Source organism: Xiphophorus maculatus, chromosome 1, assembly GCF_002775205.1.
Source record: "Xiphophorus maculatus strain JP 163 A chromosome 1, X_maculatus-5.0-male, whole genome shotgun sequence".
Classification (NCBI taxonomy): Eukaryota; Metazoa; Chordata; class Actinopteri; order Cyprinodontiformes; family Poeciliidae; genus Xiphophorus; species Xiphophorus maculatus.
The window spans coordinates 27054264-27073503 of NC_036443.1; the positions used below are offsets into that span (position 1 = coordinate 27054264).

Here is a 19240-nt window from a genome sequence, read left to right on the forward strand (position 1 = left end):
GAATAGTATAGCATCATGTATAAAATTGTGTTCCTTAATCACCATTACCATTAAAAATAAGTTAACTTAAAATTGAACATTCATTTTTCCAAATATTGGGATATACATGATAAGCTGCACCTACAGTTTAGATTATTATGAGGTGCACTTCAGCAAAAATTAAATGGTAAAATCATTCTACATGATTATGAATGAATGAATGATTGAATGAACAACTTTAAATTCAATTAAGGATTTTCACTTTTTATGATTTACTTATGGAAATTCAAATGAGCAATAACATATATATAATTTATTAAAAAGCATTCTCCATAATTACAAAATATTTTTTTTATCATGTATTACACTGTGGCACGTACAGCTCTCCATACTTTGCATGAGTTTTATTTTGAAGGAATATTGCTGGCATCAAAATTAAAAGAACCCTAAGGAACTCTGATTAGTTCATGCTTCTTTTTTAAAATCACAATCTTCTCTTAAGTAGCAGAAAACAGAGAGTGCAGCCTGAAGAAAGTTTGAGATGCTCCAGCTCTCCAGGGGAGACTATGAATAGCTTGTTTCTATGGACAAACTTAGCCCGGCTTCACTAGGGTACTGGTTTGTCCCATTACTTCTAAACGCACCTCTACAGAACATGCTGGTAAGAGTTTACAGCCCACCTGCATGCACCCCTGACATGACATAAATACAAAAATAAATCAAAAACACCATTTTCTTTCCCCGCAGGGGATATATAGGAAGTGGTTTGTTACTTTGACCCGAGGGCAATATGTTTTGTTTTTCTGAATCTGTCCAGCGAAGTGGTTAAAAGTGCAAAAGATAAAAGTTGGAGTTCACTTACAGAAACAAGCTGACATGCGAGTATCAAAGGCACCATGAGTCCACAGCTCCAGGAGGTCGGAGAGCCCATTTTCCCACCAACCCAGCAAAGGCTGCTTCTGCTGGGGAAAAAAGGAAGAAAAAAAAAATCCCTGGGTCCTTTACTCGCTTCCCGCGATCCGCTGCTGGAGCGAGTTTTTTTCACACTGAATGCGCCTGCTCCTCTGCCACCCGTGGGACCTCATCAACAGGTAAAAACTATTCCCTGCTCGCGCTCGTTTCCCTAAGGAAGAGGAGAGCGGGGGGGGAAAGGTTGCGGAAACACGCCAAATGTCGAGACCTCCAAACGTGCTTCTTCTCCTTCCTGCGCACTCTCCGCTGCAGCAGCAGCAGCAGCAGTACTTTGGGACTTTGAGTTAGTCAGAGTGGGGCTGAATGCGGCCACGCAAAGTCACTGGGAAGTCCTCCGGAGCGCAGAGAGGGAAGCCGAGAAAGTAAAAGGCGGAATGGAATTCAGGGAGGGCAAAGAGAAGGACAGCTAATCCCAGCGTGGGGGAGACGCCACCTAGACCCACGCTGGCTCTTTTACATGGTGACCACACTCTTCTCACATGAGTGGAGTCCTAAGAAAACAACAGTCCTCCACGTACCTTGCACAACTCAGACCCGTAAACCTTTTGTGAATGTTATGTTGAAACCACAAACTGCCTATTACATTTTTTTATATCACAAATCATCACAAATAATATTTAAGTGTGACGCTTGTGTATTGGGGCAATTACATTTTCTATCAGCTTTGTACATACAGTATGTTTTCAATCCTCCACTGCAAAATCCTTCAACCTCTGTCAGATTTTATTGGAGTAAAGCATTTATCCCAAAGGGAAATTAAACTTTGTAACTCATAATCCAGGGTTCTTCAAAGAGTCGTGGGTGGTGATGCTGTGGGCAGGAAGGATATCAGTGGTCAGCCTTGCATAAAATCTGACAGTCAATACATGCTAACAGCTCAATATACAGGCAGCAGAGATGATATTTCATAGTAACATGTCCTGGGTGACACCATCAGTTGGTGCAAATACTGCTCATCCACCTTGCTTGCTCTTGCCACTCCTCTTCAAATCTCTGTCTGGCTGCAAAAAAGCAGAGCAGAGAGATGTTGAACTAGGGGATATGATCCCTGCCCATTATGTTCACTATGAAGAGATAGTATGAACTTCCTCATTCTCTCTTTGCTCTATAAACCCTCATTTTCATCTGTCTGGGGTCAGAGTTCAAGTATTATACTAATTTTTGAGATGCTAATCAGCATCATCAAGGTTGATCATTAATGCAGATATTATGTATAGATTGTCCAATATTTTAAGCAATATTGATTAAAAGTTGTCTGAAATAGCAGTTCACCCGTGGGACAAAAGCAAACATTACAGCATTACCCTAAACATACAGCAACAGCTTTTACACCATGTGATACCTGTTCCTCACTTTCAGTCATGCTTTCCACACCCTCCGGCAGCACATTTTTAAAGTCCCCTAAAGCCATCCAAATTAAGTGTCTTAAATAGTTAGAAAGTTTCATAATGTAAAAAATAAAATAAAATAAATCAGTCATTAAATCTAGTTTAATTTGTAATATCAGCAGAATTTAAAAATCGTAAGAGCAGAGTACTTTGAGGTTTGAGCGCCCTCTGCTGGCACGACGTTATTCTGAGACTTATTACAGTGCAGTTAAATATTATTGGGAAGAGTTAAATTTCAAAAACTGAGGAACAATGAAGGGCTTTGTGTTGCATGTCCTCAACATTTACCACTTGCAGGAAAAATTGCTTAGTGCTGTCAGCTGGATGGTTGCATCTGCTTTTTTTTTTTTTGTATAAGGAAGACAGCTGCTGTCAATTAAGAGGAGCCCTAAATAGAAGTGGAGAGGAGTCGCTCTCCTCTGCTCACTAAGTAAGGTGAAACAAAAACAGAGAAGGCTAATAACAACTTGGGCTGGAATTTAGTCAGTGTACCACCAACTAGCTTTATGATCAAAGTACAAACATAATGCTTCCAATATCACATAACATAGTTTAGACATCTTAATTGAAAAGACAGCGTATTATCACAGGAGTTTAGGAATATACAAGACCTTCTGCAAAAAATAATTGGAGCAGTGTTGCTTTTAACATGGAGCCAAGTATAAATATAAACTATATCTTGAATCAAGTTAGCTGCATGCTTCAAAGCTGGAATTCCTGTTTGCCTGTTTCAGACACTCTTGGACATTCGAGAGAGTTCATTTCTGGAGTGAACTTTTCTTTGACTGTGAGCGCATTCTTAAAGCATCTTTCTGACCACAGTGGTCAGATTTAGAGACTCCTCCCTTGCCTTCAGCTGGCAGCAAAGATGTGGATAAATGCTCCAACAAAGTTAAGTAAACTGGTAATTCTAGGATAAACAATACCGCCTACTTGTTTTTTTCCTGCTTGCAATTATTGGCAGCATTTCCTAAACCCCTTTGATGGTACAGAAACATTATCTGTTAATAATTGCAGCACCTTATTTGATGCTTAATCTAAATATATTATTTAAATTACTGTTCCTTCTTGCTTCTAAATAGTCTAAGATGATGTTGGGTTTTAAGAGCTAAGAACCCGAATGCAGTCAATGTAACTTTAGCACAGTGCGTGTTGCCAACCAGTGCAGCTGTAGAAAACAAATGTGCCAAAGAATGATTGCCTTCCCCTGTCGCACAAGGTTAACGCCCTTAGCGCCTGATGCACATTTAATTATGCTGAATGCTGTATAATTTTATTCCTTATGGTGTTAATTCTAATGTAGAGCTAAATAAAGGGAAAAGAGGTCAAACTGTTATTGCTTTCCAGCATATTGACACAAAGTAAGTGTTTTAAATATATAAGATTAAATGTTTTAAACCTTACGCAACCCAAGAGGTTTTCCTTGTATGTTGCTGTCTAATAATAAAATGGCAATAGATGATTAGTAGGTCAATGTAAAACAAAGTCCACAGTTATTGGCATCCTTGGTGAGGATGAGTCAAAATAAGTATGGTAATTTTTTCTTTTTAATGTGTCATCATTTGACTGCAATAAAATGATGTGTATATTTTGCTGCTCTGATAAAAATCCAACAAATTACACTCAATTAATTTTGAAATTCACTGCTTTTAAGTTTTCTGGCTCCACAAGTTCTAACTTTTTCTGTAGCTACTGGTACGTAAAATCCTTTTTTTAATTCAGAAAAGAAAAAACACAGAATGCAACTAGAACTTTGTCAATGTCACTGACCCTGTCACATTGTGCATCATTTTCAGGAATAAATTAACATAAAATAAAGTTCTTAACGTTAAACATCTCTATTAACTCCAGTTTAGTTTATTTTACTAGCCAATTCCCAACAAATGTCACCTTAAGGTTCTTTACAGGAGACAGAGCTTCAGCTCATGTTAAATTGCTAATATATGTAATTATCAAAGTACAACATTTAATTACAATTTGAATAAGAATGGATCGGAAATGGAAATGTATTTTTAAAACAGATCTGCACCCAAGTTAACCTTGATAACATTTAAAAATGTAAAAAGTGTCACCAAATATTATATCCAGGTCAGTAGTATTTTATTTTTGGTAGAACACATAACATTTCAAAGAGGAGGTTGGCCCCAGTCAAGGCGGTGTTTCCTGTTAAAGAGAATGAAAGTAGATATAACAAGGTTATTAAAAAAAGTTACAGAAAATAAATTAAAACTAATAACAGTGTTTTTAAGAATCAATTGCGTAAAATACCTGTAGTGTCATAAGGTGGAGAAACTTCCACTAAATCACATCCGACAAGGTTAAGACCCCGACAGCCTCGGATAATCTCAACTCCCTAAGTTCAATTTTTAAAAAAATTATTTTAGTGTCTCAGAAAAGAAAAAACATAGCAAAACATATTTCAACTAGCAGTGACTTTATGAGAAAATACTTTTGTCAACTTATATGATCCTAAATAGATGGATCAAACTTTTATCGATCCAATTAAAGAAAGGAAAATGTGTAATATTGAAGGGCTAAAGTACAGCCTTCATTTATTATCTTTGGTTTCTTAAAATTAGTATTAGATGTAATAAATTAGAATCTCCTTACAGGTAAAACCCAGCCAATAATGTTTAAGTTAGCATTTTATTGACAAGTTATAAAAACTACTTGTGTTTACCTGTATGGGAGTGAGTCCTGCTATCTCCGGTGTTCCTGTTCCGGGAGCAAAACCTGGATCAAGAGCGTCAATATCAAAACTGAGGTAGACCGGCCCAACGCCCATCTGAGCCCTCACCTCAGACATTAGAGGTGAGAGAGACTTGAACCAACACTCTTCCACCTGGACCACACGAAAACCCTGCAGATCAGAAAAAAATGGGAAGATGAAGGATTATTTTCATTGCTAAATGTGATGAAGAAAAGGATTGTTACAACCTGAATGTTGCAAAGGAATGCAGACATTTCAGGTTAGGAAGAAAAAAGGAAGTGGTGAAGGAAATCAAGACTAGAAGAAAGAAGAGAAGGAAGCAGAGAAGATGAAGAATAAAGAAAGGAGATGAGGAAGGAAATAAAGACTAAAAGAAGGAGGGAATTGTAGAGGGCATAAAAAAGAAAGAAAACAAAGGAAGAACAGAAGGTTAGAAAGAAAGAAGGGAGTTAGAAGATGAGGAATTGAGGGAAGGATAGAAGGAAATAAAGAAGGAACCAATCAAGAGTAGATGGATGGGAGGAATGAGAAAAGCATGTTTAAAAGAAGATAAAAGGAATGATAAAAAAGCATGAGAGAAGAAAGGAAGACAAAAAACTGAAATAATGGAAGGATAAGAAAGAGGGAAGAAAGGATGGAAAGACAGAAAAGAACCAAAGAACACTGCTTGATAAATAGACAGATGTAAAGGAAAGAAAATAGAATAGAACAAAGTACACAAGAAATTATTTTAAAAAGGAAGAAAGTAAAGAACAACAAAAAAAGGAAGGAAGAAATGGCAGAAGAAAAGAAAAGATTTTCAGCTCCAAACACTTTTCACCACAGTGCAGCCCTGAACTGGCTGATTACTGGTTCCAAACCATTAACAATGCAGTGTGACATTTCTAACACTGTTACTGGGTATGGTGTGAAACCGTCACGAGGGAGCCATGTAACAGAAACCCAGACTGTACCTGAGCCCGACTCCACTCGTACGAGTCCGCTGAGTACCCGCTCCCTCGCAGGCCGATCTGAACTACCCGCCGGCAGTCCAGGAGCCCCTCCTCCACACAGCGTCTGAACGGGGTCCCGTGGCTGATCCTCTCCCCCAGAACCACGTCACTGGTGTCCGCATGAGCGTCCACATGGACTAAACCCACAGGGCCATGCCTGACAAGTTAGTACACAGACAACTAAATGTGGAGCATCCAATAGATATATTTTGCAGTTATTAATGTTTTAGGTGCCAAACAGGGTCGCATGATTCAATCTGTGGTTCTGGAAATGATTTTAATGTAAGAAAATTATAATATCTTGTAGTAAGCAGAAAACAGCTTTTATGCAAATTCCACAACAGTACATATTTTCTTATGCAAAAACATTATCATACACACACCAGAAATCAAAACAGATCTAAAAACAACATCTCTATGTATAGCGAACCTCATTCTACACTCCCACTCTCCTCCTATGCATGGTTCTTTTGTTTGCAAACATTTAATGCTTTTATTTATTTTAAGATCTATAAATAGAAATACGATCGTGGTTCTTTAAAAATAAAAACATTTTGCGTTGTCAGCATTTATCAAAAATTATAAATTGTCTTTTTTCAAAAGGTCTTGTAACTTCTGCAGTTCTAAAGTTTTAATCGGCTGAACTGGTGGCAGAAATGCAGGTTGTAGATCTCTGTTCTAGAACTTTCTAGGACTGGAATGAGAATCATAGCTTTACGTTTTCAGATTTTCTTTCTGCAGAACTGCTAGTAGGACGGTTTTGTCGCAAAAACAAACATACCTGCTTAAAATAAACCTCTATCATTAGCTTTTCAATTAAAACCAGACTGGTTCAGGAGAACTTTGGAAATCACAGTTTGTTGTGCAGCCGATATTCCAGGAAAAAGCTACATATCAGTAAGGAATTTAAACATGTTTTTGGAAATGGAAAAACTAACCTGAATCTGCACTGATTAATCTAGAAGCTGAAATTAATTTCTCTATGCCAACAAGACTGAATCCACTTAGCTAAAGAGAAAAGAAGATGTTCAGCGACTTTTATGGTGTGGATGAAGTGCCAAGACACATATTTGCGAAGACACCAATAGTAATTTTGAGTCAAGGTTTTGGAACAATATATGCTGCCAGGTCCTTTCCAAGGAATGCCTGGAGTGAAATATCTATCTGACAGAAAACAGACCATAAAAGATTATGTTTAATGAAATTATAACCAACGAGAACCACAACTCACTGGGCTGCTTCTGTTCTGTATCAAACCCGAATGGAAAAAATAATTTTTCTTCTATTAAGTGCCTAAAATGGGATGGTGAAATTGGACAAATAATCGCAAGTTCAATTAGCGTTTAAATCCTCGATTTGTGTTTAAAAACTATGTACACTTTGGTTGAACAATCTTGAATTTTGATCATCTCAATCAAGTACCTCTTTCTAATGATGGATACTTACTTCTCTGCTACAGCTTGCAGTATTGGGTATGCAATAGTGTGATCGCCACCTGCAGATACCAACATTTGCTTAACATCTGAGCTATGAAAGAGCATACTAGATAATTAATTATTGCACACGGGTGTGAGACTTTGTCTCCAGATGCTAAATCATTTACTGAGCTATTGTTTTGTGAAAACCCGGGCAAACAGTTGATATCTATGATCTCAGCTGCTCTCACCCATAGTCAGAGGGATACAGCCAGTGGCCAGGATTTTTCTGTAGGCCTCCGTGATGCGCTTGCAGGTGTCTTTCAAATTGTACATGTTAACGTTTACATCCCCGATGTCAGCAACCATCAGCGACTCGAAAGGCGCTGCCCTGGTGCCACTGTTGTAAGCCCTTAGCAAGGCAGACTCTGCTCTGATCTGGCGTGGACCAAACCTGTAGCGTGTGAAAAGAGTAGACATTAATACATCCAGTTAAATTTATTACCCTGCAAACCCTGTGCACATTCTGTTTTGGTTTGTTTTTGTTTTTCTTTGCACTTAATTGTTTTAAATCATCAAGCAAACTTTAATATCAGACAGAGATAGCCTGAGTAAGTACAAAAAGATTAAGGGACAAAAGTTTTCTAACTCAACTTGGCCATTTGTGAAAACTGAATCTGAAGCACACTAAGTGGCCTAGTCAATGTCTGCAATTCCAATTAGGATTCTTTGGGATGACTTTATATAGGCTGTCCATTGCTTAAAATCCTCCACTGTTGCTGACTTACAGCGATTCTGCAAATAAAAGTGGGCCAAAATCCCTCCCCTCATTGCCAGTTATAAAAAAAACATATGATGGGATTACTGCTGCGAGGGTGTCACGAGCAGTTATTCGGACCTGGCTGGTTTTGGAAATTATTATTTGAAAACTGCACTCAGGTTAGTTTGATTATCAGTAAAACCAACAAGAAATATCTAAGGGGACAAATACTTTTCACAGTCTTGCACACTTTCATGTATAAAGGTGGATAATCTTGGATCTCCTCCATTCCCTCATGGATTCAAAGCTATTAGATGACAAATTAATGTAATATATTCTTTTATTTGATGCTAAAGTTAGTTATATTTATATATTCGTCCAGTAACACCCTGACGGGTTCAACTTTATCGTTATTGTTTTTCCTTTTTATATATTTAAATGCTCTTTAAAGCTGCAGTAAGTAAAAAAAAAAACTTAAGACTGACGTCTTACGCAATAGCAGTCAGCTACATGGAAGGATTTGCCTTTTAACTACAGTAAATCACTAATGACACTCTTTCTAAGTTTGACCACTTAGAGGAGGAAAATTGGCACCTTGCTCCTGGCCGGTTCGAAGTCCCAGTATCAATCGGAACACCAACAAACGCCGCGTCCAGCCCGTCGGCCGTCTCCCGATAAGGTAACTTGGCCATGGTGGAGATCCCAGACACCCGTGCAACAAACTCGGCGCTCGGCGGAACATTATACCTGCTCCCGGAGCTCTCTCGGTTCGGAATTAAGCACCCACCGGTTCGGCTGCTGCGGTGACCCAAAGCTTGTCGGGGCGGTAAGGAAAAGAAAGTCGCTGCTGCTCGAGTTAAACTTAAGTTTCTCCAAAACATGTCTGATGTTTAAGCCAAATATGACATAGATAAGTGCGACAGGGCAACCTACTCTGCTACGTTTATAAGCTCGTAATCATTTATCCGTCAAACCGCGTGACAAGAATCTATACTATATGCAGTTATATTTAACTGACCGTGTACATGTTAGGTATTGAAATATTCATCCAAATAAAGAAACACAATGTATGTCACAGCAGCTGGCAGATAGAATGTTTTATCATTAATCCTGTGCTTGTGAGCATTAAAAATACAACGCACTTGGAAGCTTGAATGCAGCAAAAGTTAATATTTGTCAGAAGGGAGGCGCGCTGGGGGAGGAGCCTTACCTAACAGATCAGAGCTCAACTATACTGTACATTACAGTATGTGACTTCTAGGTTGGTGCTAATTAAAAAAAAAAACATCCTACATGTACAGCGTCCATAAATACTGCATCCTACTATAAAAGCCCGATGGAGTGTGGCCGGAAATCATTTTATTACTAAATGTAAGCAGCAAGAGAATCATGGTTTTAAAAAAAAAAAACGAGGTGGCCTCGTTAAACTCTGAAATCCAAGTAAATGATTACATGGAGGCATGAAGAGCAATAAACTGACTGTTTGTGCATAATAGCCTTCCAATTTGGCTGAAACTATCCTGCAATAAAGCGTGGGAGAAAAAGAAAAATCTAAATGCTTGAAGGGTGGCACAAGCAGTTTCCTAAACGGGCTCAGTCATTTTGGACTGACGTTAAAAAAATAATAATAAGACAATATAAACAATCTGATACAGGAATACATTTCTTGACATATCATCTGGTGGCGCTACACCTGGATGTGGGCAATGTGTTGAAAGAATCCATACCCTGGATGCCCCCTAATTTTCCAATAAAATGGCGCACCTCCTCATCTTTATCCCATCCACCATTTTCTGATTTATTGGCCTATTTATTTTCATGCCAAATTTTTCTGCACCAGATAACGCTGCTCTGGATCAGCTGCATCTCTCTGTCTGCGCAGTCTTACAGGTTGATGTCAGGTTCGTGTGGGTGGTGGTGGATGGTGCGCGCGCCTCTGCATCCTCCCTGAGGAGGCGTGAGGTGCGTCACCAAAGCAGCTTTCATCCACAGAGCAGCGCGGACGCACATTCTCCTCCGAACCCGTATCAATACATTGCATAACATCGACAAGAGAACATGGTAAGCATGCCTTTCATTGTCTTTGCAAATGTTTTATTTGCAAAGCTGCTATTTTTAAGGTCTAATCTAAGGAAACTAGGTCATTTCTGTATTGTGCTTTGTCTTGATACATTTTTCGACCTGCTGACGGTCTAAATAGGTAAAATCCTTATAATAAATGTATTATTATATGTATTTCAGTTTTGTCTGAAATATTTCACTTATATAAGGGTTGTTCTAAATCAGCGTTTGTGCCTTTCTTTAACCACCATGTCTTTATTAACCAGTTAGCAGGTTATCAGGCTGGTTGTCTGCCTGTAAGGCATCCTTATGTAAATGTACACTAAATAAATCCAACACTTAACATAATGCAATCCATTAAAATTCAAAAGCAGTTTTACCAAACTGAGTGAAATATTTATATATTCTTCACCATAAATAAAATATATTTCAGCAGGAATCCAATGGCAAACAGGCTGAGCAGAGCAGAGCTTCCCAGGCAGCACACTGCAACATGTCTGACCTAGATAATCCCCTCTCTCTACAGTAATCCTCTGAGCAACTGGCAGTTTGGTGTCGCAGCACAAAGCGCACTGCTTTATTTAAAGCAAAAGACAAAGACTCGCAATTTTTGAACGAATTGCTGTGTTTGTAAAACAAAAAAAAAAATTGAAGTAAGCAGAGAAAAATATGCACATGGCCTCACAAAGAAAAAATTACCATTCTTGTCCTTGACCTGATCCTCTCTGAAAAAATGGTTTCCTTTGGTGAAAATTAAAATTTTTTGTTTTGTCTTTTCAGCGCGAGTGTATCTCCATCCATGTTGGTCAGGCTGGTGTCCAGATTGGCAATGCCTGCTGGGAGCTGTACTGCCTGGAACATGGGATCCAGCCTGATGGACAGATGCCCAGTGATAAAGCCATCGGCGGTGGAGATGATTCTTTCAACACCTTCTTTAGTGAGACTGGAGCTGGAAAACATGTCCCAAGAGCCGTCTTTGTGGACCTGGAACCCACCGTCATTGGTAAATTCCACAAATATTAGTATTAATTTCTCATTACTTACTGATTAAACTGAAGAATTTATCTTATCGCATTTATCTCCTTAGATGAAGTCCGCACTGGGACGTACCGCCAGCTGTTCCATCCTGAGCAGCTGATAACTGGGAAGGAAGATGCTGCCAATAACTACGCCCGTGGACACTACACCATCGGAAAAGAGATCATCGATCTGGTTCTGGACAGGATCCGCAAACTGGTGGGTCAATTTTACAAAACAGGCTCTTCACAAAGTAATCCTTGAATTTTCCTAATTTAATAAAGCTATTTGTTTGAATTTGATGTAGCACCTAAGTGCGAAGTAGACGGGGAAATAATTTATTGTTTCCAAAGAATTCTTTAGCAAATAAAAATTTGAAAAGTGTGGCATGCATTTGTGTTCATACCCTTTTAGTTTGATTCACCAAAAATAAACCCAGTGCAAAACTGACAGATCCCACAAGGAGAGCATTAATCAGAGAGGCAACCACTTAAGCTGCAGAGATTCCACAGCTTAGGTGGGAAAATACTTTGGTCAGAGACCAAAGCTGAACATTTTGGCCTTGAATCCCAAACCCTTATAAATGACTTGGTTGGTGGCAGTCCCCTGTTGTATAGAATGGGTTTAGTGCTGCACAATATGTAACAAATCTATTGCAATTGCAATGTGTGCAATATTCTCATTGTAAAGACTGGAGCCCAATCATTTTTGGCTAATATCTTCCAAATACCATCAACCTGTATTTTCAAACTAATGTCACATACAGTCAGAGTCTCACAGCACCAGATGTTAACACTGGGCACTAAACATATATCGCAGGGTTGGAAAAAAAATCACAATGTCAGTTTTGTGCACCTCTATATTGGCTACATCAAACTCCATTCAAAGTGGAGACCAAAATCCAAACAAGAATTTGTGGTAAGATTGGAAAATTGATATTCCCCCTCCAGTCTAGCTGATCTCTAGGTATTTTGCTAAGATAAAGACTTTGAAGCTTAGAAACATTCCCTAAACAACTTGGAACTGGAACTCAAGGGGTCTGAACACAAACCAAAGAGTATGACTACAGTTACAATATATTATGCCTTATACAGCAGGCTCACATTGCGTTTCTGTTACTCCAGGCTGACCAGTGCACAGGCCTGCAGGGCTTCCTGGTTTTCCACAGCTTCGGGGGTGGAACCGGTTCTGGTTTCACCTCCCTCCTGATGGAGCGTCTCTCTGTGGATTACGGCAAGAAGTCCAAACTGGAGTTCTCCATCTACCCGGCTCCTCAAGTGTCCACCGCAGTGGTGGAGCCCTACAACTCCATCCTGACCACCCACACCACCCTGGAGCACTCCGACTGCGCCTTCATGGTGGACAACGAGGCCATCTATGATATCTGCCGCAGAAACCTCGACATCGAGCGCCCCACCTACACCAACCTGAACAGGCTGATCAGCCAGATCGTGTCCTCCATTACCGCCTCCTTGCGTTTCGATGGCGCCCTGAACGTTGACCTGACGGAGTTCCAGACCAACTTGGTGCCGTACCCCCGTATCCACTTCCCGCTCGCCACCTACGCCCCTGTGATCTCCGCCGAGAAGGCTTACCACGAGCAGCTCTCAGTGGCTGAGATCACCAACGCCTGCTTTGAGCCGGCCAATCAGATGGTGAAGTGCGACCCTCGTCATGGAAAGTACATGGCCTGCTGTCTTCTGTACCGTGGTGATGTTGTTCCCAAAGACGTCAACGCTGCCATCGCCACCATTAAAACCAAGCGCTCTATTCAGTTCGTGGACTGGTGTCCCACTGGTTTCAAGGTTGGCATCAACTACCAACCGCCCACTGTGGTTCCTGGTGGTGACCTCGCTAAGGTCCAGAGGGCGGTGTGCATGCTGAGCAACACCACAGCCATTGCAGAGGCCTGGGCAAGGCTTGACCACAAGTTTGACCTGATGTATGCCAAGAGGGCCTTCGTCCACTGGTATGTGGGTGAGGGGATGGAGGAAGGAGAGTTCTCTGAAGCCAGGGAGGATATGGCGGCTCTGGAAAAGGATTATGAAGAGGTGGGAGTCGACTCAATTGAGGGTGAGGGAGAGGAAGAAGGAGAGGAGTATTAAATGAAGTGCGAGTATGAATTAAGACAAGCACATTTTCTCAATTCTGAAGTTAAATATTAGGTTACCACAAGATTCTTTCCTGTCAGATTGGATCTCTAATAAAGTTTCCTAAACTGAAGTCTTCTTGTTTTTATTTGGTTCTGTGAACCCAAGATCTACAGTTATTCATTGCTTTATGCTTGAACAAATGCAAAAGAAAATTTTATAGGAAATCTGCAAAGGAATTCCAGCATCAACTCAGCATCCCTCTTTGAACAAAACAAAATTTTTCTGCACACAAAAAGATAGATATATCAGACTTGCAGACTTTCAGATTCTTTTATTTTCAAACATTTTCTTAACACTAACAAATTTAAGTATTTTCATTTAGTTTCCCTACACCCCCATCTATAATATTTGGTTAGAGTTCAGCAAATGTGCAAACTTGGACATAAAGTGCAAACAGCAAAACAAACCTTTTTTTTAGATTTTCACATGTATTGTGTTCAGAAGCATGCAGAAAAATGTAGAAGTATCTGCAACCTTATAGAGACATTTAATGGTAATCAGGTGTTTAATGGGAATAGCAACTATGTTACCCTACACAGTAGAGCCTAACAAGTGCAAAGCATTGTTTTAATTTATAAAATCTGCATTGGCCTCAACTTTGTGCAGTAGGCTTAAAAATTACTATATGTGTTGAGGTACTCCCTTGTAAATATTTTTTAAAAATAATCTTGCATCTTTAACAACCCCACTACAAGTAGCCATCAGTATGCTGTATCATCGATAATTCATTTTGGGGGGAATTACATTAAGAAAAACAGACGCAGAGACACAAATGTCTTTTACCCTGAGATTTAAATGCAGAGCACTAGTTAGAAATGGATATATGCTAAGTAAAACACAACGGAAGACTTGTGTGGGATATTGTGTACAACGCACAGAAGAAGGATAATACAATCCACAATAAGTGCTCCAACTGGTAGAGACGATGCGTAACACTAACCGTATTACACCTATACTAGCTTATTAACTAAACACACAAGAGTTTTCTGAGTTTTGAGTGAATTTATGGAAACATAATGCAGGCCCTGCTCTGATCTTGCCCATAAAGGAGGAAGCCTACAGCGGCACGCAGCTCTTCTAGATCAAGGTTAGACAGAAAGCTCCTCTGAAGCTCCGCCTCCACTCTGTTTCCACTGGGGCCGCTGCAGCCCTGCAGGAGAACCACAGCCGACTGGCACAGCAGCCAATCAGCCAGCTTTCTCATGCCAGCGCTGTCCTGATTGGCTAGGGCTTTACGACCCCAGAGGCTGAGATGCAGCATGTTAGCTGCAACACGAGCACTGGGGCGCTGCAGAGAAAGAATAATACATTCAGTGCAGATTCCAGTTATTTCTACTGTTTTTTGGTCCTAACTTGTCCTTCAGTTAGGAGCCTGCTTTTACCTTGTTTGGGTTCCTCCTGAGTAGCAGTTTAGCAACTAACTGAACATCAGCTGGAACACAGGCAGGAAGAGGAGGTAGCTGCTTCTCCTGGTAATTTGTGCTGTGCAATCCTGCAGCTCCATAGAAAGGATTCTGCTGTCCAAATATCTCATAGGAGATTGCCCCCACAGCCCAGGCATCCGTCTTGGTGTAGTCGATCACCACATCAGGACCTGGAGCTGCAGTCACCACCTGGAGACAAGAATAAAAGATTTTAATGAGTTTTAACATTATTTTATTGTCACATTAATAAATGATGGTAAAGTGTGTTTATAAATGTTTATGTCAATTCAGCTTTTTCAAAATTTTTTTTACATAATAGCAACAAACTTCAGTGCATTTATTTGGGTTTTATGCAATAATCCAACACAAAGTCAAGCAAAAGGAAAATTAAGTTTTACGAGGTATGTCTTGATTAATTTTATACATGGGGAATACAGACGTAGGGTTTTATCACAATATTTTGTGGTATTACTGTGATGACAAGTTTGCCACACCCAGGTTTGCTGAACTGTTTAGATTACACACAGATGGATTCAGTATACCAATAAAATGAATTCTAATTTTATCTAGGGGTTAAAAATTCAAAATATCCCAACAAAACACATTGAGGTTTGCAGTTTTAGCATTACAAAATGTGACAAAGTGACACTTGAAGAGTTAACCTACATCATGGCCATTTTAGTCACCTTCCTGAAGTCTCATATTGAAATATTTCACTTGTGTCAGAGAATATTTACTGTGGTTGAAGTATTTAGACTCACCTCAGGAGCCATGAGTGAAGCGTTTCCTCCTCTGCTGACCCACATGTTGTTAAATGGAAGCTGTAAGCTGGAGTCATTCTGGGTCAGGCAGCAGCCGAAGTCAGTAATTACTAAACGGGGGCAGCCACCTATAAGGAAAATAAAGGAAAGAGGGCCAAAATATTATAGAAAATCTGATAGAAACATGATTAACATGGGGTTTATTGTGTGTGTGTGTGGGTGTGTGTGTTTTTACATCTGACCTGAGTCAAACTCTAGCAGTATGTTGTCTGACTTCAGATCCCTGTGAGCAACACCCTGCCTGCACAGATGGTCCACCCCCTCCAGGAGCTGCAGCACCATCAGAGAGCCCTGCCTGCGGTTGGGTGTGGAAACCAGCAGGTACTGCCGCAGTGTGTAGGGATAGCTATAAAGCAAAAACAACAGGAGCTCAATGAAGGACTGCATGTGTTAAACCTGATAATATAAACCAGTGGGAGATTTTAGATTAAATATGGTAATCCATATTTAACTTTTTGAAGCCATACTTTTTCATGACTAGGAAAAGAGTGCGATTGTTTCCGATGCCCGTGGGGTTGAGCCTAGCTGGCAGCACATCTGGATACTCCTCCTGTGCACCTGGTAGCAGCGGCACGTCTGCGGTGAAAGCCCGATACACTCTGATCACGTTTGGGTGAGCTGAAACTCTTCTGGGAAGCACTCCAAAATGTCTGCATTACGGAGAGACCAAAAGGATTCATCAGCATTTCTGTAGTCCTTTGATCTATACAGCAAGACAGGATTACAAGAATCCGAACACCTAATATTTACCCATCCAGGGTAACCTGCTCTTTTTCCTGTTTTAAGGCCAGAGGACCAGATGGGACAAGTTCTTGTGACATAGATTTTAATATCGCCTCACTTGAAGATCCAGCCTGTGTACAAAAAACACCAGAAATGAGAATTTTGAGAATGTTCCCTCAGTTTACATTTAAACAAAAATAGGTTTGTGCATAAAATTCTGTAACTGAAATTACTTGTATTAGTCTAGTGTAGCTTCCTAGCTTTTTATTAAAAAAAATAAAAATAAATAAATAAAAAATCAAAAATATAATCTTGCTAAGAAATTAAACCGAATAAAATCAAATTTTGAGCATTTTTAATTGATTCAGACAGCACCTCTAATAATTTGAGCTATTTCTAAAAAGCTTTTATTTATCACTATATAACAACATTTGCTGCAGATTACCCACTCACCCCAAAGTTCCACAACATTTTGATAGCCAAAGGGAAGTTTCTGAAGGAGCAGCATGTTGGAGATCGCGCTGTCTGGACTTCCTCTTTAATGTCCCGTAGTTCCACCAACGTCGAGTCTCTCTCCGTCTCCTTAGGGTGAGCAAACTGAGCTGCAGCCTCGTACACAACCGCATTGGAACCTTTACCGATCTGGTTCCCTATAATGTAGTCCTCTAGTTTGAATCCAGAGGTGAAAGGTCTCAGTGTGCTCTGGATTTTTTTCTTCTTAAACACAGCCTGCCCATTGGGAGGAAAAACAGATTACAAGACATTTCTAACTAACTTGGATCGTTTTCACTTTATATTGGGCAAACCATCTCTAAACCAAAGATGAACCACCGCTGCATAAACATATTCTTCTGAAGATTGGTTTTTGCAGCGAAGGGAGTGCTACAGCTGATTTTTTACATTCTCATAACATCCCGGAGGACAGAGTAAGGACAACAGGTGTTATGCCGAGAAACGCCTGCCTGCCGAGAATTGCATGGCCTGTGGCGGGAGCATGCATCGTTCTAAACTCTCGCATATTGATGAGAAAACGGACTGAAATATGACCAAAGAAGCAACTTTTAAAGATATTCGTAACATTATCATGTTTCTTAACCATTTAAGCCCTAAAATGATGGGTTTTATTTTGCAGATTAATTGAAATAAATATGGTCTTTACACCTTTATTGAGACATATGAGTCAAACGTTTTACAGTCGGTGTCTGTGTACATTCTTAGCTAATGTTTGCAATAAAGGTTTGCAATTCCCCGCTTTTCCCTTTAACACCATAATAGCTTAACGGATGACAAAACACAGGTCCATTATGTAGAACATTTCACATCACCCTTAAATGTCTAGTCTATTAATGTAGGAGGGGATGCATTTTATTTCTGAGCCTGCCGATATTTGCATCCTGTGTCTATTGTCCTGTTGATATGAAACTTATAGTAGTAGCTCAGACAACAAGTGTGATTATATAGAAAAGGTGGCATCCCACTTAAGTTAGCAGGGGGATGCATTTTTGGCAAAGCAAAGTATTAACTTTCTAATATCTGCATGACCTATTTATTTTCCCCAAATATCCTACTGATATAAATCTTATACCAGCAGTTCATAGAACAGCTGTGGTTATGTACAAACGTTATTTCACTCTTACCTCTTTATTTCTCCAAGTTAGCAGGGAGATGCATTTTTTGGCAATATAAATTATTAGCCTGCCAATATCTGCATCCCCTGTCTATTGATATAAAACATGTACCAGTAGAAACTCATTCTAGCACTTCATAGAAGAAGTGTGAAAAAGTTAGAAAAAGTTATTTCATTCTTAGCTTTTTATTTCTTCAAGTTTGGAGTGGGATGCATTTTTTTGGCAAAGCAAATTATTAGCTTGCCAATATCTGCATGCCCTATCTATTTTACCCAAATATTGTCCTAGTGGTATGAAACTTGTAGCCTTCTCACAGCAACAGTCTTCAGTCAGAGGCCCCTTCAGATTTGTTGCTAGGCTGACTGCTATAAGAGATTATTCCTGGCCACAACATTTATTTGTCCTTTGGGTTAAAAATAAAATATGCTGAATGTGGGAAATGCATAATAATTCTCTGGAGGTCTGACCAAACCAAGTATGAATTTTCAAAAGCAGTCAAGATTGCTTGAAGACTTTGAAATAGAAGTACTGAATCAGAGTCTAACTTTACCATACCTGTATTTCTTGACATGTTGCAGCGCTCTGTCTGTCCTCCTCCAGCTGCTGCTCGATAAGCCCCACACCGAGGCCAAAAGCCAGAAACACGGCCCTGTTCCGAGGCGACGCGCCGGTAAACCTCCTTCTAAAACCGGCGGACTGAAGCTGAGCCGCCAGACCCCTCAGAGAGGTGCGGTAATAGCGGTACCGGGCCGGCAGGAAAGCCTGAGGCTGAACGGTGCGGACCGACGGGCCTACACGGAAACGGTCAGCTCGGAGCTTTGCTGCGACTCGGCCGCCTGATTTAAGGAGACCAATCTGAAGAAAGGACCGGCCGAGCTCCAGCCCTCGGCTAATGGCGTGTTTCACAGACATGATGAACCCAGAAAAGGAATCTCAAATATCCCTTTCTGTGAACCTCCGTCCCGGGTTTACTGTTCTAAGGTAGCGGACTGTTAGCAAAACAAAAAACCACCACCATCCACGCATGCGCCACAGAAGTTAATATTTTAAGCATTATTTTTAGTGACATCTGGCGTCGAAAAAGTGCAACAGCAGGAATTCTTTATTTTGAAAAACAGTTAACTGGTGGAAAAGACAAACTGCAGGAGTGTGTCTACCTTAACTAGAGAGACCAATAAAATGCCGTATAATACAGAA

At 40.1% G+C, this 19240-nt stretch overlaps 4 protein-coding genes across 4 annotated transcripts in view; 1 reads left to right on the forward strand and 3 right to left on the reverse strand.

Annotated features, from left to right (window-relative positions):
* hspg2 (heparan sulfate proteoglycan 2) overlaps positions 1 to 1438 on the reverse strand; it is a 153312-nt gene extending 151874 nt beyond the window's left edge. Inside the window, exon 1 of the mRNA XM_023331272.1 lies at positions 842 to 1438. Coding sequence (XP_023187040.1) covers positions 842 to 910 — 69 coding nt within the window. The 5' untranslated portion in view covers positions 911 to 1438. The remainder of the gene's footprint in view (positions 1 to 841) is intronic.
* Positions 1439 to 4185: 2747 nt separating this feature from the next.
* On the reverse strand, positions 4186 to 9333 carry agmat (agmatinase). Its single transcript, XM_005798967.3, has 7 exons — positions 8811 to 9333; positions 7708 to 7910; positions 7488 to 7536; positions 6003 to 6198; positions 5020 to 5199; positions 4608 to 4692; positions 4186 to 4502 (listed from the first exon to the last, which is right to left on the reverse strand). The coding sequence occupies exons 1-7, from the start codon at positions 9095 to 9097 to the stop codon at positions 4429 to 4431; spliced, it is 1074 nt and encodes a 357-aa protein (XP_005799024.1). The 5' UTR covers positions 9098 to 9333; the 3' UTR covers positions 4186 to 4428.
* A 790-nt stretch (positions 9334 to 10123) lies between these two features.
* LOC102234423 (tubulin alpha-1B chain) lies at positions 10124 to 13517 on the forward strand. Its single transcript, XM_005798921.2, has 4 exons — positions 10124 to 10277; positions 11058 to 11280; positions 11365 to 11513; positions 12419 to 13517. The coding sequence occupies exons 1-4, from the start codon at positions 10275 to 10277 to the stop codon at positions 13397 to 13399; spliced, it is 1356 nt and encodes a 451-aa protein (XP_005798978.1). The 5' UTR covers positions 10124 to 10274; the 3' UTR covers positions 13400 to 13517.
* Positions 13518 to 13703: 186 nt separating this feature from the next.
* Positions 13704 to 19068, reverse strand: pink1 (PTEN induced putative kinase 1). The gene is made up of 8 exons (XM_005798920.3): positions 18599 to 19068; positions 16869 to 17144; positions 16443 to 16546; positions 16160 to 16342; positions 15875 to 16038; positions 15633 to 15760; positions 14830 to 15060; positions 13704 to 14735 (listed from the first exon to the last, which is right to left on the reverse strand). Exons 1-8 carry the CDS (start codon positions 18953 to 18955, stop codon positions 14451 to 14453), a joined length of 1728 nt encoding a protein of 575 aa, XP_005798977.1. The 5' UTR covers positions 18956 to 19068; the 3' UTR covers positions 13704 to 14450.
* Between the last annotated feature and the right edge of the window lie 172 nt (positions 19069 to 19240).